At 39.1% G+C, this 26,518-nt stretch overlaps 2 protein-coding genes across 2 annotated transcripts; one reads left to right on the plus strand and one right to left on the minus strand.

Moving 5' to 3' along the window:
* Positions 1-101: 101 nt before the first annotated feature.
* Positions 102-3,006, minus strand: aagab (alpha and gamma adaptin binding protein). The gene is made up of 10 exons (XM_008276845.1): positions 2,842-3,006; positions 2,364-2,554; positions 2,172-2,268; positions 1,989-2,078; positions 1,799-1,882; positions 1,626-1,705; positions 1,364-1,460; positions 1,144-1,248; positions 930-979; positions 102-806 (listed from the first exon to the last, which is right to left on the minus strand). Exons 1-10 carry the CDS (start codon positions 2,933-2,935, stop codon positions 729-731), a joined length of 966 nt encoding a protein of 321 aa, XP_008275067.1. The 5' UTR covers positions 2,936-3,006; the 3' UTR covers positions 102-728.
* Positions 3,007-3,572: 566 nt separating this feature from the next.
* On the plus strand, positions 3,573-25,510 carry iqch (IQ motif containing H). The gene is made up of 19 exons (XM_008276853.1): positions 3,573-3,623; positions 3,955-4,077; positions 4,180-4,277; positions 4,447-4,522; positions 6,999-7,101; positions 7,929-8,101; positions 8,240-8,785; positions 10,174-10,240; positions 11,179-11,262; positions 11,346-11,527; positions 12,461-12,733; positions 12,857-13,045; positions 17,516-17,636; positions 17,872-18,158; positions 21,275-21,433; positions 22,722-22,844; positions 23,862-23,920; positions 25,119-25,227; positions 25,430-25,510. The coding sequence occupies exons 1-19, from the start codon at positions 3,573-3,575 to the stop codon at positions 25,508-25,510; spliced, it is 2,904 nt and encodes a 967-aa protein (XP_008275075.1).
* Positions 25,511-26,518: the final 1,008 nt, after the last annotated feature.

The raw sequence follows: 26,518 nt of genomic DNA on the forward strand, positions 1-26,518 counted from the left end.
ACAGCTGAGGACTACCTGATCCACTGTTGCAGCTCTAGTTGTAAAGTGTTATTCTGAATATAAACAACAGATGGTTAAACTAAACCCGACACAGCATCACGTCTGGACAGCTCATTTTATTTATTGCAGAGGTATTCCAGTGTAACAGGTATGTATTCCTATTTTCTTTTTTGATCTGAATGAGTTGGCAGTATGCACCCAAGTAGTGTGACAGTGTTCACAATAACCTAGCCACACTCACTGAAGAGCAGAAAGAAAAAAAAAAAATCACAAGTATTTATGTTGATTTATCTGAATACACATTAAATCTCTCACAACTCTAAGAATAAGGCACATTATGTAGCTTTATAATGTGTACCTGTAGACAAATACATAAAATCAAAGCCCACATAATTTCATTTCATGTTTTTTTCCGCCTGCAACACCATCATGTGTTGAGTTTCACTCGGGGCTAAAGCATAGTGGGGCCCCCAGGGGAGTAGGCTGAGGTTTAGGGCCACTCATTGGCTTCTCTTCTATTCAGGATAGCCTTCTGTTTTTCATGATACACCAATCATTTCATTCTAAGTATTAAAAGTTTCTAAATATGACTATGCCCACAGTACCATCTGTAAGCATCTCCACTTTCCAAGCCCAAGCAGGACGTCAAAGGGCGCTGAATCTTGCGGGAGCCCCGGGAAAGACAGGAGGATCAGGAGAAAAGAGACGTGAGTCACAGGCAGCTACTTTTAGCTTTCCTCGCCCGATGATAACCCATCTATCTCATCTTCATCACCACCGATGGCCATCCAAAACGCTTTTGCCACCTGGAAAGCAGATGTAGTTTAAATATCTTTTACTAGATTTACATAATTTATTGATCCAGCTGAGGATTTCCAGCAATTGCTCCAACAGTTAGGTTTCAGCGAAAACGAACAAAGTTGCGTTACCTTTTCTGCATGAACTTTTCTCTGCTCATGAGGTAACGAAGAAGCTTTGTCTGCAGATTAAAAATCACAGAAAAGTAAATCATGCATAGATAACATCAACTACACAAAGCTTTGAAGTCTACACCAACAATCATAAAAAAAAGAATAGCCTACCAAATTCCCTTAAATTTCAAGACGGAGAAAGCTTTGCATTTTGTTTTCGTTTCACAATTACCTTTCATCTCCTTTAATTTTGTGAAGAGCCGCTCAAAGTTATCCACATCTGCATCTCCAGCTGTGAGATTGGCAAGCTCCTGAATGTCCAAATCAGTCATTGCATCTGTGGGGATCAATAAAAGATATAGGTAATTGTGCCAGCAGCAGGATTTACGTAAGCTTGGGAAAATGCAGGAACACTAGTTAAAAAAGGATTCCATCAGAAGATGCTCACATACCAACTACTGTGTCCTCCTGTGTTTCTGCGTTTGTACTACTTTGTGTATGGTTGGCCTCCTCATTAACAAGTGTGCCCTCTTCTGGCAAGCTGGAAGACTGACACAGAAAAGGATCTGGGGTTACCACAAAAACTGACTTACAAAAGCATTTAAATGACGGCACGGAAAAGCAAGGAAGAATACATAAAAACACAATGGCAAATGTAAATACAGATCTAATTATTATTAACAATAAAAGGGCTAGAGTAAAAATTCCACTGACTGGTGAATCTTGGCAACTGCGTGGGTTGTTGTGTCTGGAGGCCACTAAGCTGCTCATCAGACCAAATCCCTGATTGTGCCCTGTTAGACAGAGATGAAAACTCTTACATGCCATACATACACAGAGATGCACTGAATATGTAACAGGTCATTTTATTGGTCATGTCATCTCACCATCCTTCATCTCCACACTGGACCACACGTTAGCATTGAGAGCCTGGACAATTCTCTTTACTCCTGTGGATTCTGGAAAGTCATCTGATAAAAGCAACGAAAGTCAGAGTGCAAAAATGACCAAACCATGAAGCATTACAATATAAATACATACAATGTCACTGTACTTTCTGCTGCCTGTAAAACTCACCATCCTCATCTGGCAGCTCCTGTGGATTGATCTCCACAAGCTCAAATGCATGAGCCAAACACCACTGTTGTGCTTCGTGCCTGGTGACCCCTAGAATCCATGTGAAATGTCATCAGTCTTGCACAAAAACAAAAAGGCATCACAATGTTTTCTGCAGACTGACATTGTCCACATAAAACTCACCATTTTCACAGACTCTGTCACACACCAGAATGAGAACCTCTGGAGCTAGATCTTCTACCACTGATATCCACGGTTGTAGCTTTTCCAGTCCATCCTTCTGCAAAAATCACGCACACACACTACACGTTACAAGCATATCAAAGGATATACTGCTAAGAATTTCAAAATGTAATTCATCATTGAGTCACATACCACTGTGCTGTCAAAATAGGCTATGAAAGCCTGCATGGACTGGGCAATCTCTGATGACATTTGGAAAGTGCTGGGTACAACGCATAACCTGACATCTGCTGTATAGTATTTGTTGTTGATCGTCCAAGGATACCACACTACCGTTTCCTCTCGCTTGGTCGGCTCGGGCAAAGTTTGAGTACTGAGGATCTCTAAAGGCAAAAACACATTCGTTACTCATCACACAAACAAAGACGTTGCGTTAAGCTAAGATGCTCAACTTGTTTTCACTGTGACCAGCTAGCTGTATACTTAACATGCACATATTGTTTAAGTGAAGCATTTCACTAGCTTGATAACATCGGGAAATGCGGATATTAACCTTCAGTACCAACATTTAGGCTCTTGTAAATGTCACCTACTATGCTAAGAGCCAGTTAGCTTTGTTTAGCGTTAGCCTGCTTGCTAAATCATGCACATTAGGCTTTGCTTCACTTACGTTTTATCAGCTCTTCTTCTTTAAACCCACTATCACAGCTAGTTACAAGCACACACGGAATGCTCATCTCGGTGTTGTCTTCTGTATCTGACATTTTTTTGTATTTTTTTAGGGAACGCTACTGTGGCTGATAGCTTAGCGTGCCGTTAGCCAACTTTGACAACCTTTCAACTCTGACGGAGCGACGGTCAGTTCCGGTGCACGCTCGGTCCGGTTACGCAGGAGTTCATAGCCTGTTTAAAAAATAAAAAATAAAAAAAGTTGATACTTCTATAATGCTAGATAATCAGTTTAATTCCCATTGTGCAGCTAAAAATGTAGTTTATATTACTGGAGAAATTCCTGTGCAAAACGAATTAACTTGGGCGAATTGTAGCCCTCAATGTCGCCTCTCAGGCAGCGCAGCGCAACCGTCCTCCTTAAAAACTAAACCACTCAATTTATAATGTGTGGTTTTGTATGTGGTTGACGTAATCCTATAGTTAATTAATTTTCATCTTCCATTTGTAAAGTTGGCTTGTGTTTTTTTTTTCCAGAGAAGGAGAGGGCTGACTGCCTGAGAGGCAAACTACGGGATAAAACGCAAAACATCTTTCGTCGTCATGGTTACGAATACAGTGTCATGAATGTTCATTAGCGACAAGCTAACTTGTTTGGAAACGATACTTAGCTACTACAAGGCATAATTATGATATATTGTTTAGGTTATATTATTCAACCCTGTGCTAAACATGTCTAATATTCTTCAAAATGAAGATAAGCTGGGAGCAGTTTTAGTTCAGGTAATGTTGTTTTAACTTTGACAGAGAAAACGGATTTTGTCTCGCTCATTCAGTTTTTAAAGTTAGTTTAAATTAATGTCCGCTAAATTATGACCCGGTGCTTAGTTAAATAAATATTAACGATAACTTATTGTTACATAAACCTGATAAAAAAAAATCTCTACTTTAGCTATTTTTTTCTTCTTCCGAGAAATGTAGCTAAACTAGCTAAATTAGTCCTCCTGAGATTTTTAGCTTTAACTACCTTAAGCGAGAGCGTTAGCTTTAAACTCATGGCTGTTTTTCCGGTTGATTAACTAAAGTATATGCAATGCAAAACTGTATATTGCAGGTTCAGGATGATTTAAGACAGCTCAAAGCAAGTCTTGAAAAAGTCTCTGCGGATGAGAGGGGCAAACCACTGGACATTCAGGCCCTGGACAACGCCATTTGTAGGACCGAGAGCAGCATCCGGGTGAGACAGCTTCATGCAGAATAAACACTTATCACAATAATATTAAAGAGACATCAGACAACTGTAGCAGAGTTGATTAGCACATCCTTTAATTGTAAATAGAAACATGCGGAGGATTATCTGACATCAGTGAATCAGCAGCAACTGGTTCTTCCCTGCATTGAAGACTTACAAAAGAAGACAGTTCAGATTCCTAAATGGTAAGTAGCTCATGTGGAAACTTTACTGACCACAGTGGGGATACTTTCATCAACCATCACTTCTGTACAACGTTGAATAAATATTTGAAAATTGTTTAAAAATGTTTAGAATTGTTATATATTCTGGAAATGGGAATGTGGAGCTTGAAAGAAAGATTTTTACACACAGGAAACCTTCTCTGGAGAGAATCCCAGATGTACATCCACAAAGAGAGGAACTTCCAGGAGCTTCACCTCGGGGAAAGGTATATGATGATGATGATGATGATGATGATGATGATGATGATGATTGTTATTATCCATGTTCAGAATGAATACATATTATATTGAATAAGAAATATCTTTTTTTACATTGTGGTATTAGGTGCAAACTACAACATGTACAGATAGTAGTTAGTTAGAAATCTATCCATCCCATTGTATTGCACATTGAAACGGATAAGACAGACAAATGTGGATTTACTTTATGAGATGAGGGAGAAACACATTTTTCTGCTGAGCTGAAGTATTCAGTTTAGACATCTAATTTGTTTCTCTGCTTCTACAATATGTCTTTTATATTTACATTTTTAAATTTTGTTTTTTATCGGTCTCTTCTTCAGCATAGGTTAGCAGTGAACATGCATCACCCAAACAGCAGAGTCATTAAGCACCAGAAATGTGGGATATCACTCCCTGATGTCCACAAAAAGAGCACAAATGCAGTAAGTAACCTTTAATAAATGCAGAATAATTCAACCTTAGCTGTAGATTGCCACGCACTTTTCAAAAAGACATATAGAGGTATGTAGTTGATCTCATACACTATAAGGGCTGTTAAATTTATTGATGATGAAATTAGCGTTAAGACATAAACGTGTGCAACTTTCATGTCAGTCTGTGATATTCACAAATTCGTTGTTCTTATTGTGATCTACTGTTTAGTCCAGGTAGGTTTAAAAACAAAAAAGAAACTATGAATTTGCTCCTTCACTCAGTTCTGCCCTGGAGCCTTTCAGTCTGAAAGTTGATTATTTCTCCCAAAATTATGTACTGCAGATTGTCGGATTGAATGGCCTACACGGAGTAGATGACAGTTAATTTGCTGTGTCTTTGTAAAACTGAACAGTCAAGAGAATTCAAACTTTTCATTCGTTGCACAGATCAGACTACACATTTTGTATTTATATTTCACATATTTTGTCTTTGTTAGTTATGGGGCAGTTTTTTTTTTTCTTCACAATTCAATGTCACTGCTGGAAAAGACACCAATCAGTGCATGAAGTCTTAAACTATAATCAGAACAATATTATTTCCTCCAGTTGTTTGCTTTGTAGTGAGAAATTGATTCCTGTGTCACAAGTCTTTGATGTATTATAAAAAATATTAACACACAGCACATGCCTCGGGAAAGATTTGATTGGGAGGCATTGCAAGTTTCTGCTACAACTAAGATGAATTGGATATCATTGTTCCTGTCCCTGATACTTGCTCCCTTAATCCCCAGAATAGACACTTTATGCTGGAGTGAAGAGTGATGGTACTGGTCTGCATTAATAGATGCTTCAAGTCTCATGCTCAGACAGACTGTGACATAAAGGTCACCAGGTTTAGTGATGACATCCAGCACTTGTCACAGCAAACAAATTAATCTTTGCAAAGGTCGGCATTAGTTTAGGATATATTTTACACACTTTCTTTTCCGATATGTTTTTGGGAATCTATACCTGACCTAAGAAATAGAGGCCAAGACTGTCACTCTGATATAGGAGAGATGGAAGTGCTGGCTGCAGAAAGCGGAAAGCACCAGATTGCAGCACATCAGCATTCTTCTAAAGAAACAGGCGCCTGATTGCTGTGCTATGGGCTACTGGTTTACAGCTGTCTCAAGACAGAAGTGGGTACCTGGTCCAGCATGCCAATAAGACAGCCGTAGCTTCCCCAACTGCTAACCACTGGCTCTCTGCCTGCTGCCGCCTCCTGCAACTCTGGCCAGCTCTTCTCTACTCCGTACCGGTGCCAGGGAATGAGCTTTTGCATTTTAGCAATTTTACAAAAGGTGCCACCTTTTCCCAACCCCATCTGAAACAGATGTGTGCCTTTGAGGGGAGAATGTTTTAGCACCTGGCTACTACCTGTGGTCTGTCAGAGAGCTCAGTGGTCTGAGAAGAACGAAGGAGAGGACATTAGGTGACAAGTCTGGAGGAGCAAAAACTTTATGTTTTATAAGTAGTGAAACATTTGAATTTAGTCATGAATAAAAAAGCTAAGGCAACAACAAATGCATTTCCCTGTTTGTCTTAAAACTGGCTGATAAATCTGCAATAATGATAATCATAATAATCTTTAAATTTGTGTTTTTGTGACTAATTTAGGAAAGTTTACAGCTATGCCAGTGGCACTTTTATGGCTCTCCTAAATTCTTAATGAATGCCAGAAATCTGTTGTTTGTAATCATGCGTGCTATTCCAAGCATCTCTTTTATACTCATTCTCATAGAAAGTTATGTTCCTCTTACGTAACTGAGCTTGCATAAGTCTAATTGATGGTTGGTTGTGTTTAAAAATATGTCTAGAAAAGAATGAAAAGCTGGCTGCTAAATATAAAGCTTGTTTTTGCTTTTAGTTTGATGAAACAAAGGTCAGCTGTTGCTACGGACAGCAGCAGGACATATCAGATTGCATTGTTTTGGCTTTTATATCTGATGCACAACGTCTAATCCTATGAAAATGTTCTACGTAGGCAAAACATGGCAGAATAATCACTGGCTCAGTGGCAAGACTCCAAACTATTGAATCAAAAGGTCGTCGCATGCCGGGAATGCCTGAAGAAGACAAGCACAGAGGTCAACTGATGTACCATTTCCTCTTCACCACATCACCTCTTATTATATACTATACCCCAGACAAATGCTCACTGACAGTTGTTGTTTGTTTTATGTTTGTGGTATTTGATTCGATCACTGCTTCTATATTACTTCTTAATTTAATGGCAACTGGAATTTATATTATTGCTTTAAATTATTAAGAATTATTTTTCTAATAACATATAGTTTTTTCTATATCTTTCTTAATCCATCACATTTTTTTAATGCACTTTGTCAGCCTTTCTTTTTTGAATAAGGACAAGCCCAATGTTTTTAATACATTTTTTAAATTTGTCCCTTTTTTTTGTATTTTCAGTGCCATACCCAAGTTTGCTTTGTACATCAATACAGCACAAGACTGCCTCTCGTCATCCCGGAGAGGATTCATATCCTCCTAAGACAGGTCAGTGCTCCACTGACTCCACACAAGATGATACCTGATTCTACTGATTAGGTTTTTCATATGAATCTAGGATTTCTGTATTAAATATTTCTGAATGCCTCCAATAGACAAAAACATTATGATAATATTGACTGGTCTATGCAGTCTTTAATGCTGTGGTGAAAAGAAGTTCTGCCTTTGCAAATACCAATTACAAACACCATTTTTAACACGCTTGCCATGGAAGCCTGATAACAAAAGTCCTACTCATTTGGCAGACCAATATTACCCTTCTGTGTAGCTCTCTGGCCATTTCTCTCATTGTTTTGCATTCTGTTGTTGAGGGGGCAGCTGCCGACTGGTTGCTACTGATCAGTCACTGTTAGAATACAGTTGAGCCAATCTGTGAATTTTGTCTTCATAGGTTCAAAGTGGCATAAAGAGCTAAAATGGGAAACAAAACCCGAATCCACCTCTGTAACAGCAGACAGAGAATGTGCACCTCTCTGGAGCACCAAGACACCGCCTCCCTCCACAACCTCCAAGAGCACGGACCAGAGAGACCAAAGAGACAATCTCATCTCTGGAAGCCTTCAGGTGTGAACACTATAATAGGTTGAAGCAGATTTTACACTAAATTAGAAAATATATTTAAAAACAATATTTTCATTTATTTGAACTGTATTATCAAAGTCAAAGTTGGTTGCCTCTCACTTGTCCCCCTGTGCTCTGTAGAATCTACCTGTGCCAGCGTCTGTGAACATCACCAAATACCCCTTTACAATCATAAAGGGACAGATCGACCAAACAGCGACAGATTTCTGGCACTTCAAGCAGAGTTTTAGTTTGTGCTGGACCGGTGTGGTCAATGCTCTGGGGGCCCTGGAGAAACTGCTCAGAGACTTTGCTGTGCCTCTGGCAAAAGTGAGCGGAGAACGGCTGGTGGAGTTTAGCCATGGTTGGGATAACGGTTGGAGAAAGGCTTCTTTAGAGAGCGGTCTCCTCTTCGTGCTTGAAAACTGGGAGGAGGTATTAGGTGTGGTCATACGCCCAGGTCAGCGCTATAAAGGAGAGGGAGGCATGGAAGCAGCTGCCATCCGCATCCAGTCCTGCTGGAGGCGCTACTCAGCCCGGACAGCCTACCTGTGCCACTGCCGGCGCAAGTGGGCGGCTGGCACCATCGCCATCTCATGGTTGATGCACACTCAGATGCGTCGTGTCAGGAAGGCCCTGCAGGCCCGGCGTCTCAGTCAACTGGAGAATAATCGCAGCAGAGCACAGGTGATATTGTTTATATCAAAACTCTATCTGTCTTCCTCTGTCACTCTCTTAGTTAATATTGCTGTGACACCCTTTGAGAGCTTGACTTGTTTTTTTTTCCTGTTTTCTCTAGTTAGAGTCACATTTGTATATAAATCCTTTGCATATATAAAAGGGCTCTGTTTTATTTAGGTGATCTGCATAATCTTGAAAGGTAACTTTGTGTTGCTGTAATTTTAAAAATGCAATATCTATTTAACACTACAGGAGAAAAAAAAGCGCCATTGTTTAGGCTAAAGAGAAAATTCTGTTTATACAGTTCAGCTGGTTACAAGTCAAAGAAGCTGTGAGGCACGTAAACTGGAAAACATCGAGCTGCATCCACTGAAAAAATGAAATGACATGCCAGAAATATTGCACATAGTATAAAGCCCCCTTTTGATAAATTAAAGTGTTTTCGTTCATGATTATGACCCGTTTGACCTCTAGAAGGCTGTTCATCAGGTACTTGCAAGCACAAAATATCATTCAGAGCAGACTATTTTTGGATGTCCTCCACATACATGGACCAAATCTTTATTTAGATTTTAAAATAATTTGTGGTAGTGTTAGACTCTAAAATGAAAACAACTATTTTGGGAAAATTATTGTTTTCCATCTGAAATTATTGAAAAAGCTGTATCATAATGTAATAGACTGGGAAATGAGGAGTATTTATAAAATATAAGCCATACTAAAACTGATTTAAGTTGATGCAATTTAAATCTCACTTTAGATTTAATAGATAATAACAGTCAAGGTCTTTGATTTGTTTTGTGTTCAATATCTCAGACTATTTTACCTTCTTTCTGTCAATATAAAATAATCTTGTAATCGTAGACACGTGAAATGAAATTGTGTTTCTGCTTCGCTTTTCAAGAGAGCAGTATGACAGCACAATTGTCTTAGGTGCATAATCTCCTGTAATTCTTTTCCCATTCAGTGTACATGTCATGTCTTTGCTGTCATCTGGGCTGAACATCTTTTAGAGGGCTGACACAATATTAATTAGTGCCTACAAGTTCATTTAGTTTTAACATCGTTGTGTGTGTATACATGCACTAAATGTATGTTCTCACTCTTTAAACATTCATACCCTGTTAATTAAGCCTGCTAATCTTCCCCTGGCAGTAGCATCATGTACCTTGCTGATTGAATTAATTGTGAGAAGATGTTTCTAAAGTAAACGCTTAATTTAATTACGGTGGTATTTTATGCTTGGTTTGCTTCTGTGAGCCCAGAGAGAGATTGGCTTGATGTGTTTTAGCTATGCAGTGATGTGATGATTTGTGTGTGTGTGTCTGTGTATGTGTGTGTGTCTGTACGCTCAGGCAGTCCCCTCTCTGATCACTCCTATTCTCCATCCCCAGCATCTGGCAGCCAACTGGAAACACATCCAGTCCTCCAAGAGGACCATTATCCACATCCCTTCATTAGGTAGCTTTCTTTGCCTGCTGCACACACACACGCACACACACACACACAGACATGCATACACACACACACACACACACACACACACACACACGCATACACACATCTGATCTAGCAGCAGTCATCCCCAGTCTCACCACTCCGCTGCCCCAGTCAGTGGCCCTGGTGTAGGCACTCTGTCTCGTTCAAATGACTCTCTGCAGGAAAGCACTCACAGGATGATGACAGTCCCCATGCCAGGGAACTGAACAATTTAGTCTCAATCGCCATTTAATTTGCAGATTAAGCAAATGAACAGCCATTATGTTGAATATTTACAAGAGGCACAAAGGTCCTGTTTTATTGCTGTGCAAAAAAAAAAAAAAAACCCCACACACACAAAAGAAGGAGAAGCTGCTGTGTTTTTACACTAAACATGGAGTGCAAGCTATGATCGCTTCTTGTTCTAATTTCGCTTCACATTTAGACTGTAATCAGGCATGTGCATTGTAAATCATTGAGCGATTGTCTAAAATTATTAAGCCTAATTACTAGCAGATGGAATGCTTTATTTGCACTTGGGGTGGCTACAGAGAGTGCTGTGTGAGCAAGGATAATTAGAAAGTTGAACCCCATTGTTGTTAATTAGCATGAATCCAATCATTTAATTACCTTGATTCAGTTGAGGATTCTCTCTCAGGCAGAAATCCAGACATACATAGGCTAAAATCCTGGCGGTATCACTAGATGTAGTTCAGTGGTGGCTGGACATGGTGCAACAGGACTCCCAGCGCACGACAGACACTGCACCTGCTAGTTATTAAGCTAAATTAATCATTGGATTGCACAACAGCGTGATTAGACTTAACTCCCTTACGCCCAAGTCTAGTGACATCTGAAGGTAGTTTTTTTTTTAATCCTGTAAGAGAAGACGTTTAGTTTTTGTGACCTTGTTTTTACAGGATACTCTCAGAGCCAGCGACTGCACTTGGGAGAATTTGATGTCCTACAGAATATCCAGATAAGTAGAGTGTGTGATATTAGAGGTAGGAGCGTCTGTATAGATTAAGTTGCTCTATATGCTTTACTGTAAACGTGTAATTTATAAATCGTCTTTGTATAATTGTAGATGAAAATGTGGAGGTAATCTACGTTTGTCCCCAGCATTTGGGGGACAACATCTTGGACTATTACACCAGCTTCCTGAAGTGTGATGGAGCCACAGATGGGGCTGGTACCAGAACAACTCGGGCCTCATCCTGCAGGAGACGCTTTATCATCCTCACACCTGAGGCTGTAGATTGTTTTCCGGTAAGGTTGATCATATTCACAATTTTTTTTTCACAAATGCAAACTTTGAAATGCCATCATGGCCGTGTGAATTTCCAGCAGAATGTGAGCGGAACTCTTCTGTACTATAGAGATGCCACAAGCATTTGTAGTTTGTGAATTCTCCTCTAGAGGGTACTAGAGGAGGTTGTTCCCGTACAGTTGCTCCTGAGAGTCACACTCTGTCTGTTTAATATTTTTCAATCCTTTTACTACTTTTGAGATGAAACCTCTGTGTTATTTTGAAGTAAACACACAACAGCTATATTAGGTTAATTAAAATATATGTAATGATCTCAAGCTGTTGGTCAGTAGGTAATTATATTCCATATTAGCAGGTTTAATTATCCATTCATTTCATCTAACTGCTGCATTTATAGAATTGTTTTGATTACTTCGCTACTATAAAATCAAGGTGCTGCTATATTGTCTTTTTACATCTATCTATTGTTTCCATCTTGTTACATCCTTTTGTGCTAGATTGAATGTGCAACATGACATGGTCTTCTTCATTTCTTTTTATTGATTTTCCTGCTGTTTTGTTGTTAAACTGTGCCAGACGTGTTGCTGAGATGAATCACTGCTACCCATGGCTGGCAGCGCATTCTGCCAGTGACAGAAGGGATAATTCCATGTGGATCAAATAAATACAGATGTGAAGTAATTAGTTGTATTCCCAAGGAGCTCATTGGTAGCACACATTAAAGATGTGAAGGATAGGGGAGGCCTCCCACAGGCAGCTTTTATCAATTCAACCTGCTAGAATACAGGAGAGGTCAAAACCCTGCTGGCTATTTCAATAATAGATCTGTTGTGTGTGTACACAGTGATAAATCAGGTCAAGAAACAACCCTTAGAAGAGACACTGAGAACGCTCAGCTCGAGCAGTAATCTTTCTCCCCTGTTTTCTTCCAGACCCATAACATGTGCCTGTCTACGCTGCTAAAGTACAGTCCACGCACCCTGAAGCGCATCAGATACCTGATTCAGGGGAAGCAGGCCTATATTGTGGGTGGGGTGGCCCATGTTGATGACCTGGCAGTGGCTGATGAGTTGGGTGTGCCAATCCTGGGTCCAGAACCAGCTATTGCACAACTTTACAGCACGAAGTCTGGAGGAAAGAAGATCTTTGCAGGGGCAGAGGTTGACGTACCTCCTGGTCAAGGAGACATCTACTCACTAAACCAGGTCAGAAACCAAAAACACAGTTGTGTGAACATACTGCATTACCTTGAATCCTTCAACATTTTTACCATGACCTTTTTCTTATATTATTTTGGTTGTAATTCACATTTTTCTCTTTTCCTTTAGCTTCATGAAACGCTAGCAGAGCTTATGACCCAAAACATCGATGTGCAGCGCTGGATCTTCAAGATAGACTCTGAGCATGGTGGCCGTGGTACAGCATACTGTGATGTTTGTCATCTCAGCTGCTTTAACTGGGCCCTGCAGGAATATCATCGTTATGGTCCTGAGCTATGGAACTCAGAATGGATTCAGGTAAAGATATAACTCTGAGGATTGCATCATTCCCTTCTTGACATAAAATATTGGATCACACCTTAAAGCACATTTTATACACTTTTATGCAATGTTTTATTGAATTTACTTGAATTTGGGGTTTCTGTGTTCTCTTCTGCCTAAATTATTGTTTTATAGTATTATGTCTTGTTTTTATGAATCCTTTCAAAGCACTGGTTCTAGAAATGTGCAATACAAATAAAGTTTATTGCTACCCTCATACCAAAAAATACCATTACCAAAAAAATCTGCCATTTAAGTTAACCTGGTAACAACTAGATATTTAAGAGCTCATATTACAGTAACAGATAGATATTAAAGTTGAGATTGTGCCCCTTGTTGAGATGAGGCTGCTCAGAAAAGGATTAGAATTACTTTTGTCACTGAAGAAACAAAGGCATAGGTCGCACTGGGGTCAGAGAGACGCCATCATTCAGCTCGGAGAAGGTTGTCTAAATGTATCAGTCACAACGCTGGTCCCTGTAGGACAGTATTTCAAACATTGTCCCCCGAGCTTCAGAGCATCAGATCAATGCATAAAAGTTCTGTTTATACACGTAGCCGTTATCCATTCCTGAGGCACAACCATCAACTAGAGATGGTGTATTGGGGACAACAAAAGCAGCTCAGTGGTAGTGACGCGCTTACTCACCTGGCAGTGACAAAGAAATCGCAGTGCAGCAGAGTATTTCTTATTCATATGTTTTTTTCAAAAACTGTTGAAGATCAATGTCACAGGATGTACAGCTGGTGTCATTTGAATTACAAATGTCATGAAAGTGCATTGAAATATAAATGACACCAGAAGCTGAGGTTTTAGCTTTTATCAGCTGTTCTATAATTACAACACTGAGATCTCTGTTTTTGTTTGTCTGTAACACTCATTAGATAAGTCTGAGCCATTTGTGAAATAGACAGTACAGTGCTATATGAACATTTTGTTTCCCCTAGAAATATAAATTGTGATTTCATCTTGGACATGTTCGGAGCAAATTAAATGTAGTTAATCACTGGTAAGCCATTCATTTACTACAGATGCAATCTGTACACAGCTTCTGAGCCCCTGGCTCTTATTTCTCATATGCTTACAAAGTAGCCTTTGATTTTCTGTCATGTGTTAATTACCGTATTTTGCCATTTAACTGGGAGCTTTGTGTAAACTAATTACAGGCTAATGATTGTGGGCTTGGAGCACAACGATTTTACTTTTTATTCCATTGGAAAGAACAGCAGTCATCTCAAGCTTCTTACGGCTCACTCTGTTTTGTTCCTATTAGCTCGTTCTTTGATTCATAGTGTATGTGTGGTGCGGGGCTGTAATTGTTGTGGCTTTGGTGCTGTTAATTATGGCAGAGAGAGGCTGAGCCACAGCCAAGGTCCATAATGGTGGCTGAGGCAGCACAGGAAAGTAAATGGGGTTTCTTTCACCAGCTGGGGTCCCATGGAGAGGGAAGAGTGCCGAGGCCCCCAGTGTAGGCCGACAGCCTCAGGGCTTCTGGGCCATATGGACACAACACTTTAACTGGCCTTTATTCTACACCTTGCTCTTTTAATCAAAGCAAAGCCCACATCCTGTGCTCCTCATTGCATGATTTTTTTGTTACGACATTGTTTTCCCCTAAAATGTATTAGCCCCGTGAATGTATTACACAGTCCTTCTGCTGTTGTACTAGTTTATATTGAAGAGAGCAATTTGGCTCTCTATGCTGAAAGATTACAGAACAATGTTGTTGATTAGATTCAAACGTATGAATATTTTATATTAGTGTATCTCCTCGTTATCTTCTGCTCACAGCAGAAACTGTAGATGGATGTTTAAAGTTATCAGTATATTTTGAGATATAACACTCATTAATGTAGCACTTTGCTGAAACGAAGTAAACCTAATTGCGATTGCAGCGACAGCTACTGAACAGGATGGATACTCACACTGTGGAATATTTGCGCACATTAAAAGCTTTCAGTTAATAGATGCTTTAAGCCACGGGTATAAAAATAGTAGTAATTTAATTAATTATTAACAAATACAGATGCTCAAAATGAAGCTTTTTAATATTAATTCATAATTTAACAGTTCTTCACCAAGATAATTGTTTACCAATAAATAACAAATAAGTGATGATTAAAGTGTATATTATCAAATATGTGTCACAGTTTAGTGGAATGGCCCATACCCTTAATAATCGCTATAAAAGTAGAGAGTATTAGTGACATTAGCCTACACAGACTGCATACATATTTTTTAAATTATCGCTTGTTCTGAAGGGCTCAGTATGAAAAAGCCTGACTCACAAAAATACCATGTGGTCTTTCAGAATAATACCAACAATTAGATCCCTTCTGGCTATGCAAAAGAAAGCCTAAAAGGATACAGCAAGGAGGAGGAGGGATTGAATCCACACGATGGGAGCTTCCAAAGAGGTCTATGAAAACGTGTGTTTTTCTAAATATTGTGAGGCCCACAGCTTCCAGCACAATGTTGCAGCCTGCAGAAAGCCCCCAGGCCTCTTTTAGCATTTACACAGAGAGAGGTTAAAGACATGTAGATCTGCAGCCATGCAATGCCTGAAGGGGGCCATACACACACTTTAGCGCTCACACAGCTTGCATATGGATCATTAGGCACAAGAGGGTAAAAATTACACCTAATAGCATCAACAGATGGAGTATTTCTTTTTGTCATGCTGTGTACAAACAGATCTTGAGCAACACCTTATTTAGGTTAAGTTTGTCAACGAAATGGGTCATTTGATAATCACTACCACTGACGAGGTGGAGGGACAGTTCATGCAGATGTTTTTTGTCTAAATATTGTGCAGTCTGTGTTTGCATGGAGGACTTTAAATATCTAATGTTCGGCTTTAATATATGAATTGTAATTGTGTTGTATTTTCTTTTATTTTGTGAAGGTCATAAATACTTTTTCTGTAATGCCTTGGACTGAGAATTCAACCAGGCATGTGAAATTACAAAAGAAAGAACGCAAGGCTTCATTCAGCATCCCACATGAAATTTGTTTTTAACAGGGTTAAAGCTTTGGTTAGACAGCGGTACAGAAAAAAATATATTCATGCAAAATGTATAACTAGTCAGATTACATCCTCTTATTTCTGAGACTTACTGTAGTTTCTCAGTTGTTTCACTATGTAATGGAGAAATGGAATGGCAAATCAAAGAGGCAAGGCAACATCTGTTTTATTTATGACCAGATTGCTTGGCTTTATGTGGACACCAAGCAATGGCTGAATCCTATCACAGGGTACTGTACGCAGTTTAAGTCCAAATAATTTATTGCAAAATACCTCTCTTTCTTTTCTTCCTGTCCCGCTGTTTCTGTGAACTGCATAGGCAAAGTCCTGGGGTGAGCTTGCTCTTCCGTTGAGAATGACAACCGTTCCCTTACACTTTTTGCCGCACCATTGTGTGCTTTATGGTTTGTATAGGGGGAATCACTGTGTAGCATTTGACCTCGCCTCTTACAGTACTTGAATATGATGATGGCTGTTACATGACTGGAATATCAACAGCATAATCTCTGGTCCTGTCTCCAGTGAAGCCAGACAGCATATACTCAACATAAAGTAACGCTCTAGATAGTACGAGGAAAGAACAAAGACATTATTTCCATTCAGAATTTACTCATCTTTCAAACATATTTCACATATTTTATTGTGTATGGCTAAATTAAATTCCTGTCTAATGGTGACACACATACATTAGTAAATACAGAACTCTGTATTTAAAAGGAGCCCTCTTTATACAGTCAACACTGCTGGCTGTTGTTGTCAGTTGTGGTTTTATGCTATAATATATGCATTCTACAATGACTGTAAAATGTTCAGCAGAGTCATTGTTGTGAGTTTAGCTATATCACAGGTTTGTAAGAGGAAAGAGTACTTGAGTTGCCAAACTGTTTGAGGGAGATCTAAAACAAAAGTTAAAAATTAACAGCATAATTAAGTGGTGAGACCATTATGGCATTTCCTAGTTACAGAAACAAGAGTGATATCGATCCCAGTCAAGCCCTGATTGATCCCCAGATAGATGGGGTTAGCTTAGGTATTCATCAGCTGCCCAGTAGAGAGAGTTGTTATTGAGGGCAGGTGCTTCGAGGCTGTGAGTTAAAGCCATTAGACTCCTGAGGCCTTCTGATAATAGGCTGTCACTCACAGATAGACCCTCCCGCAGTATCCATCAGACACTCACACAGAAATTGAAGCAGCCACCAAAGGTCTCAAGGATAACAAGCAGTCACTGGAGTCATCCGGATAACACAAGGTGTTTCCAATAATGTATTCGACACATACAAAGCCTTGATAGAGGAACAAAATGAAGTAACTGTGGCTTGTTATCTTGAATTAATACAAAACATACATAATGTTCTCAGGTCTATTTCCAACTTGCTTTTAGCAGAACCCTAATGTGTACACTTTAACTTTCTTTTCGTAGGAGTCTGTACTGCTCAGATATTTAGATGAGATCCCAGAATGGCTAGCCCATTATGCCCAGCCTGCTAAAACGTCCTGCTATCCCAACTGGGCCTGCTTCCTGAAGACCTTCCTCAGGCAAGGTCAGACACCTATTGTCAGGCACTGAATGCAGTTCTATTGCAAATACACCCATATGAAGTATGCATTTCCTCTGTCCTTCCTCGTTCCCAGAAGCCGCCTTTGGGAACTGACAAATAATTTTATGTCACTTTCAGTGGTTGTTAAACAGCTGCTAACAGACTTAAGGTGTTGTATCATAGGTAGCATGTTGTTGAGTGTGTTGTAGACATTTTGTTCCTCTCACTCTGTGTCCAGGCGGTGTGGTGGAGGCCTATCCTCCTTCAGATAGCATCACCTGTCTGACAGTAGATCTGCTGCTGGAGCCTGCGGGGGAGGTGACCATGCTGTCTTGTGGAGACCAGCTCCATGGCTCTTGTCATCTGGAAGCTGTAGGTTCCACTGTTCCTCAGACCTCTGTACACCCAGAGACCTTGCACTCTATCTGCACCCGTGTGGGCCAGGCTTGTCTGCAGCGCTTTATCGTAGGTTATGTCTCCGTGGACTTGGCTACCTTTCTGGACCGCAACACCATGGAGCAGAAGGTGAGACACAGAGAAGGCCTTAGCTTAGGCTACCATGAGAAATATGATCAAAGCTGTTACAACACATATGAAAGCTCTCAATTTTGCCATATTGGTGGAAAAGATCAATTTTTGGGCTGGATCATGGATCCATATGAGCAGATACGTACCTCCCATACTGCTCCCCTGGGATCTAGAAAACAGACAAGGCAAACTGTGGGCACAGGCACCAAATGTGTCACAAGGCCATCTAATAAACTGTCAGGTCTTATTGTGTCGATACACTGATTCCACCATTTAAGGCGTGCCCTTTAACCTTACAATACAGAGAAATTCAGAGGTACCTATCCTTCACACAATAGGTCATTCTAAAGTGATTTGGCAGCTTCACGGGAATACCCTGTCAGTGTTTAACCCCTAGCTGCTTACCTGCACTGGTCTGATGAAATGTATCTTGTTATAATAGCAAGACTCCATGGTAGCCTAATGTCATTTGTCAGGATTAAGTTTTGTTGAGAGCTTCTTGATTTATGATATTTGAAATGGACTGGTTTATGATGGTTTAACCTCTGCTCCTAACATGTGGCTGCATTGACTGTGTATTGATCCAGAGCTGTAAAATGAAATGCTTTGTTTATAATGTGGTCTATAAAATACTAAACCTGCAGAACAGTGGAGAAAGTACTGGAGCTACTTTACAGGTTTACCAAAGCATAAAAAGACGTGAAAGACACAGACGTTTTTTTTCTTTTATTTAAAGCTCATCTCATAGCAGTACACCAGCTGTCATCTACATACTTATAATGGATTTTATTCAGGACAGTGCAACAAAACACCTATTTGCTTTTCCCTCTTTTTACTGATTTAGAGTAGACTCTAGCTAAGGGCACACTTGCCACTAGAGGGTAGTATCTTCTGGATTAGATGTTAATACACACAGTGTGAGTAAATCAATACTGCAATTTGTATCTTAAAACTTTTAAATAAAATTGCTTTTAGAAGAATTATTTCCGTGCATTAGAATTGTTGTTTCTTTTAAGATTTTAAATCCAGAGAGAAGTATATTAGTTGTCAGTAGTCTTAACATAGACTGTAGATTTTACAACATTGTATTCATTTCAGCAGAAAAAAAATATCTCAGTATTTTTTTTACATTTTACGACTATATATTGTGAGGCTGAATTGCCATTTTAGTGACAAAATTGTGACATTCAAAGCAGGAAATAATCTTTTTCTCAGATGTATCCGGGACAGAAGCTGCCCTTTTCTGTAACTGTTTAGAATGAAATAATGACAGCCCTAAAATTAATTTTCATCTTAAATGTTGAAAAGGATTCGCTGACAGCATAATTAAGAATAGAATATAAAACAGCACATGCTTCAATAGAGGCAGGAACATTAATGACAGATTCTTAACAATCTCCCCACACACACAAAGCTTAGACAGAGGAGAGCCACATGGGCAAACCTGTCTGGATTTAAACATCAATTTAGATTCAAACCTGTTGCTAAAAGCTGCCTACTTTATTTGATGGGAAGAAGTGGGTCACATATGTTTGCCCTTGCAGTCTTTCCTCACATTGTGGAACGGTGGGGCCCCAGCTGCAGCATCAGGGTTTTTAATGAAAATGCAAGGCAATAGAAAACAGGTACAATCCAGGCTTACATTTCCCACGGCTTTGTTAAGAGCGACAATGGGACGTGGGAGTATGAGTTTTAGTGAGTTTAGTGAATGGTTAGGTGGAGTGTGTCCATCACTCAGGCCCAGGTATCAACCCGATACATAGAGGCTTTCGTCTTCCCAGCAGTGGCCACTGTGCCCCTGCAGTGAAGGTGACTGAATGCAGGACATACTGGTGAACTGTTGCTCAGCATTTACTTTTCATGACACTTAATGTATATATAGTTTATTTGCTGTCAATCTCATGTAGCTTGTATGCAAAATTAAATCTTATTTGGAATTTACAAATCATAAGCAATGCCTAAATCAAATTTAAATATTCCTTTTTAGTTATTATATATAAATAATTCTTCTGGTTCATTGGAAGTATATTAAAGGATTGTGTGTGGTTGTGTTGCTGTAAAATGTATACATTATTATTTTAAACTCGATGATCGCAACTAACAATCTATTAACTAATTATTTGATGGACAAAAAAATGATCTGCAATGGTTGTTATAGATGAGCTGAATAATTATTTAGATATTTTTTATTCATATTCTTAAATTCCACCTTCGCTAATGTGTAAAACTGTTTGTTTTCTTTGTCTTATATTATATTAAGCTGACTATATCTTTCATCTTTTAACTGTTGTTTGGACAAAATAAGACATATAAAGATGCCACCCTGGTGTCTTTCTCACCATATTCGAGCATTTAATTGGACATGACTACTCAAGAAACACACTGTTCAATTATGAAAATAATTGTTAATTGCAGTCACAGATTGATTTCATTTTAGTATAAAACTAAATGAAGCCTTTTAGATAATTACTGTGCATGGTCATGTGTCCACGTGCTGGTGGAGATAAAGTACTCAGGTTACAGAGACTACGGATTCAGACAGGCAGCAATTTGCATTCAGTGGCAGGAGCGTTTACTTTGACAAATAGGAACAGCTAAAGGAGGCAGCCGACTGCCACTTAGTTATTAACAACTCCTTCACTGGTGATTTATTTGCCACTTTTGAAGTAAGGGCATAGCTATTAGGTTATTATTGGGAAAATTAGCCCTGTTTAAGCGGAAGGCTATGACCATACCTGACCCCTTAATATACTTATAATGATGCCATTTACCATACATATCTGAACTTTACTTCTCATCAGACCTGAGCCAAACAAACTAGCCCAGGGCAGACTGAAGCCAAACGCACAGGGAGGGATCTGCTTTGTGCATGTGTCACTGTACAGCTGAATTACTTAAATCTGTCAAACACACACCATTAAGTCTGTTTTCCCTTCGCCTGCCTCTCAACACGGATAACATTGTGAAGATTAAAAGGTGCTGACCCTTCTCTTTATAAGGATCGGTGGGGGAATTAGTTCAATGTTCCATTTTTGTAAATAATTGGAATTATTAGGTCTATAGTCTGGGTTTTTCTCTCCTGTGACACAGAGTTCGTGATGTCTTGTTTGCAGGTGTGGGCTGTTGATCTGGACATAACATACAGTGACCAGCTGGCCATGACCCAGATGCTTCTGATGGTGACTGGAGGAACACTGAATTGCCACACAGGCTGCTTAGAAGTGCCAATGCCAGTCACAGAGAAAGGCTGTGAACACCAGATTGCAGCCAAAGTACTATTTTATATTTGCTTGTAATGACAGTTTTGCTAATGTTATATTTTTCTTAAATAATCAAGACAATTATTTTTAGATGTGAGAATTTTAATTGTATACCTTTACAATTTTTCCACAAATGATGTTGTTTGCTTTTGTGTACAACAAGAAAGAAACGCTCCTGTTCCAAAGCAGTCTGAGACTTTAGAGGATATCCGTATCACTACAGTAATCACAAAGATAGATCAACGTTTTGCTCTTCATTATTGTTAAATACAACTAAATACTGTAATTACGCACTGAGCTCAATTGGTGTTTAGGTGCTGAATTCATTATCATTTTGATAGATGAGTCTAAATAATCAACACATTAATAATTCATACCATTTTCATTATGCATGTGTATGCATGCTTGAACACCTCATCAACCTGGTGCCAGGCCTTAAACAATAGAGTTCTTTTATTAGCAGTATGCCTGAGTTTACGCTTGTTAATCTGCGACTTGTATTATTTTATCAAACATTCATTTAGTTGGTGGCCTGGTGCTTCAGTACAGCAGTTGAGCCACCGCAGTGGTTAATGGCTTCAGCAGTGGCCATCATTAGGGACCTGCATATTACAAACACAATTAAATCCCTGTTGGACACTTTTATTGTTGTGTGAGGGCCCTGTATTTGACAACTGCAAACACACAGCCTTCACAGCGAGTTATGGGCCATCTCCTGAGCTCGCAGGGGCTTAGGCCTGCTCTTTTTGTCTCCCAAAGGTGGCTGAGAACCAGGAACATTTTTATCCTCTTAAGCCCTGCCACTTTTAAGTAATCAACCTCTCTAGTGTTACTTATGACACTCACAAGCTCAGAATCCGTCTATTATGGTGATATGTATTGTGCGTTGAGTGGTTCTTTTGTGCATTCAGTAATGCCTTGGTCTCAAATTGAAAGCAAAAAAAAAATTGCAGTCCCCAAACTGTAGTTTCTTTGATTGGTGTCGTACAATTAAGCTCATCTTGTGTTTGGCATGTCATCTAAGCATTAATTGTTCCTCCCCGCAGTTAATTAAGAAAGGCCCAACAGTTTACCACATGTGCCCCATACTCATCATGTTCACTAATCACACACACAAACTCAACAGTGACCCTGAGGACATGTGTGGGGCTCAGCCATCTCTGCTCCATCCATTTTACACACTCCATCACCTATTATACTTAACCCCCAAATATAATGGAACATACAATTATTTTTTTTCTTGGTTTTGATCAAATCTGTTTGTTTCTTGTTTTCTTTCTTTTTTTTTTTTTTTTTACAGCCTCCTGTGGGTAGCCGTTATGCAGTTATCGGGAGCCACTTGTTTCACACCAACCTTTCCATGTTGTACCATCATGTGTTCTTTCAGATGTGCAAGATTCAAGGCATACGATTTCATATGAAGGTACAAATTCTAAATGTTGCTTTCCCATTGGTCTTTCCCATTGCTCCTTCTCGATGCTTAATATATCCTTGATTTCAAGCGAAACTCCACAGATTTTACATATCAAAGTCCATTTACTGGTTTTAGGGTGTATTAAAGCATATAGGGGGGAAAAAATGTATAAAAATATCTGCAGATTTGGAATTAGATATATGTGAGTTGCTAAATCTCTGTAGCCCACTCCTCCTTTCTGATTGAGACTACATTAGCTGCAATAAGCATACCACAATGCAATCTTAAGCCTCTTTGACACAGAAATAATGCCACTAAGAAGACCCCCTCATTATGCCACTTTTGCTCATTCACACTGAACCCAACAAGCTCCCGCACAAGTGAGTGGCATGCCAGCATTGCACAGTCAGAAGTGGGACATGTAACACAACAACGCCGGTGTCTAGTGTGGTGTGTCCCACCATATTGGCTCAGCCTTTCGCATTGGCAGTCATGTTGCATTGTGGTAACATTGGCACCATGTTTGACAAGGATAGAGGACGCATCAAAAAGACAATCCCTGCTTTCAAAACACATATATTCACACACTCTTCTTCCTTTCAATATGTACAGCAGCTGCCTTATGGAGCAGATACTGTTGAATGCAGTGTGCACTCAGTGTCATCTATCTGTGCACGCTTTGGTGGATCAGGCTTGTTTAAGCTCATTCTAACTTGATTGTGGATCAGAAGAGCAGGTTCGCTTTACATACTACAAAATGCGACCACATGTAGACGGACATCCTGGTATTTTTGGCATATTGTGCTTGAGTATTGAGGTATACCAAGTGATTATCTGCCATTATTGATCGTATGATCGCATGGGTGTTAAAACAAACCTGATATCTCTAGTTGTGCAACTCAGTTTTGTTTTTTACATTGTTGAGGTATGGTAAAGCAATGCTAAATTGGTGGAGTACTCTTGTTAACACTACACTGTGATGTCGGAGCTCTGCTTTTCACTATATGTTTGTGACTTATTTTTCAGAAGAAGCAAGGCACAGTTTTTGCTCTTTATGACAACAGTAATCGAAGTATTGGAATGATGTAAGTAGTTCTTCATACCAAGTTCATACATAGTGGTGGAAACAGAAAGAAAGCTCTTTTGAATCACCTTGTTTTTCTTGAATTAAATTGTCATGAAATGTGATCTGGTCTTCATTCAAGTAGACAAGCACAATGTGATTAAGCTAATGACACACAAAAAAAATCGCATCCTTTGTGTCGATATTGAATACAGCCAATGAACATTCTAGTGCTAATGGAAAAAGTAGGTGAATTCTGGGATTTATTAACTGTTCCGACCTCCTTTTTTTTGATCATTCTGTCTCACAGAATATCTTCATCTCAGCCATATTCTTCGTATGTCTGATGATGTGAACATGTGTCCTGAGGTCACGCCACAGTACCTGTATTTGAGTTCTGATTGGGCCTCTGTAGAAGGCAGGTTTAGTTTATCGGAAGTGATTCAGCTGTATATTTAATACTGCTTAAGTCATTGTCCTGCTACATCACCCAGCAGACAGCCACCTTGACGTTATTCTGTAAGATAGAGGTTCTTTTTATGAACAGCAAATTCAAAATGTTATAATCTCCAGTTGTCTTTACTAATTGGACTCCAGATTTGCTTTTGCTGATGTCATTAGGCTGTAAGTTTCCGCACTACTCTGACTTAGAATGCAAAAAATTAAATTATGTACTCATTGCAGTCAACATAGTCATTTTTGTCATTCATCAAAATAAGTTCTGTTTGTTATTAATACTAATTGAATAAAGATGCACACATAAATGCTGATAATCACATGGTTCACTTACTTTTCCTGCTGTTGTATATACTTCAATAATTTCATTTTGGGTTCATCTCCAGGGCAAAGAATTCTAAGCACACATGATTTGGCTTCAACCGTCTCTGTTCAAAAATACAAGCCACGAAAGAACAGTTCACAAGACTGAGAGCAAAAACAATTCTTTAAGAGGATTAAGATGCCACCTATGGCTTTGTAAATGTTACAAACTCTAGAAGTTGTTAAGCAGAGGGTTATTTAACATATTTATCACGCAAATCCTTTAGCTTACACAGTGCTGTAACAGTTAAATCAAGCTGTGCTCATCCCCCTAAAGACTGAAGATGTTGTCTGCTGAAAGTTTCATTTAACCGCCACCATCAGATGAACAAGGTGATTGTTTCTTAGCTGGCAACATGGGGATCATTAGTAAACTCGTTTGTTTGGGGTGTCGTTAATAGAACAGTCTCAGAGGATCTCCAGGGAGCTCTCGTGACCTTTGCTCGGAATCTGTCAGTCATTCATCAGGAGATATCATCCTCTAAAATGCAAGGAGAAACCAATTTCAAGGTACCATGTTAATGACTTAACGATCTCTCCTCATCTATATCATGAAACTTGCATATTTAGTGAAGCTGCTGTCAGCTGAAAGTAATTTTTCCTAAATATAAAGGCTTTATTTTTATTCTCAGATGAACGATAATGCCCCCGTGGAATAACAATGCATAGTAATTTAAGTTTACTTCTATTTTCTTTTTTGTTTTGTTTCCAGGAGCTGATCAGTGACATGGAAGATGTACTGCACATGACTGTCCAGAACAAGAAGCAAATCGAGAAGAAACCTGCTGCTTAGACAGTTGCTTCACTAACAAACTAGTCCTGCTCTCGACAAGTTAAGTTGTCAGATCACACTGTGAATATGTGAACCCTGGAGATTAATAAAGGCTGATTGAACATAACTTGCCAAATACATTTCTGAAAGATATTCCCAGAATCTGTCACAAATCTAAATAATTATTGCTATTGGATGTATTTCAACAGTCTGCTGTCATATTAGAAAGCAAAAACTACACATGCAGTAAGCTATGCACAAGGTGTTTCCACAAGGGAGTGAGGGAGTAAGTTTACAGGAAGTGTAGATAAACTGTGTTACAGATGAGTGCATTGTGTAGTGTTACTGGACATACAGAGGTCTTCTATAATACATCTCTGTGGAAACCATTACTTTGGTTGATGAGGAAGTGATTAGTATTGACTGCAGTTTAATCATCAGAGGACTCTTTACAGTCAACTACAAGTAAGTTGACAGTTATATTTTCCTAAATACAGTGTATTGTTCCAAAAAATTCACAGTTTATGCTAACGTGCCACTTTTTTAGTCTGTTGAGAATTATGGTGATTACTTTTAAATTACATGCTTTGTAAACAGAAAAGCAAATTGCACAAATAAATATTTTAGAACATGTACACAGACTTTGCAGCCATGTTTGCAGGATGTTTGATTTATTTATTTTTTTCTTATCATCCAGGGGTCTGATAAAGTGAAACTGATCAGTCTTGGCCTTGATCTTGCTGCTTCTCACACCTCAACATGATTCAGCTTGCTGTAGCATTTTGTTATGGAAATACTCAAAACCATGTTATTTCCACATTCCTATATCATGTTTCCAAAAGTAAAATTATGAATTTTTGAAAATTATTTTACGATCACATGATTTAATGCACATTTGTTTTCACACACTATTGGACCCGAATATATTTAAATTCATTTAGATAGTCTAAATGGTCTAAAAAATAGAGACTAATCACCAACAAGAATTACACATTACTTTCTGTAGAATACCTAACATATGTGTTTATA

This window comes from Stegastes partitus, unplaced genomic scaffold (genome assembly GCF_000690725.1).
Source record: "Stegastes partitus isolate 25-593 unplaced genomic scaffold, Stegastes_partitus-1.0.2 Scaffold81, whole genome shotgun sequence".
In the NCBI taxonomy this organism is placed as follows: Eukaryota; Metazoa; Chordata; class Actinopteri; family Pomacentridae; genus Stegastes; species Stegastes partitus.

Coding starts and splice junctions, on each gene's coding strand:
- iqch (XM_008276853.1), top strand. CDS start 3,573: ATGTCTAATATTCTTCAAAATGAAGATAAGCTGGGAGCAGTTTTAGTT. Junction 4,078..4,179: donor GGACCGAGAGCAGCATCCGG/GTGAGACAGCTT, acceptor AATTGTAAATAG/AAACATGCGGAGGATTATCT. Junction 11,528..12,460: donor AGGCTGTAGATTGTTTTCCG/GTAAGGTTGATC, acceptor GTTTTCTTCCAG/ACCCATAACATGTGCCTGTC.
- aagab (XM_008276845.1), bottom strand. CDS start 2,935: ATGTCAGATACAGAAGACAACACCGAGATGAGCATTCCGTGTGTGCTT. Junction 1,249..1,363: donor ACAGGAGGACACAGTAGTTG/GTATGTGAGCAT, acceptor TGATCCCCACAG/ATGCAATGACTGATTTGGAC. Junction 980..1,143: donor AAAATTAAAGGAGATGAAAG/GTAATTGTGAAA, acceptor TTTAATCTGCAG/ACAAAGCTTCTTCGTTACCT.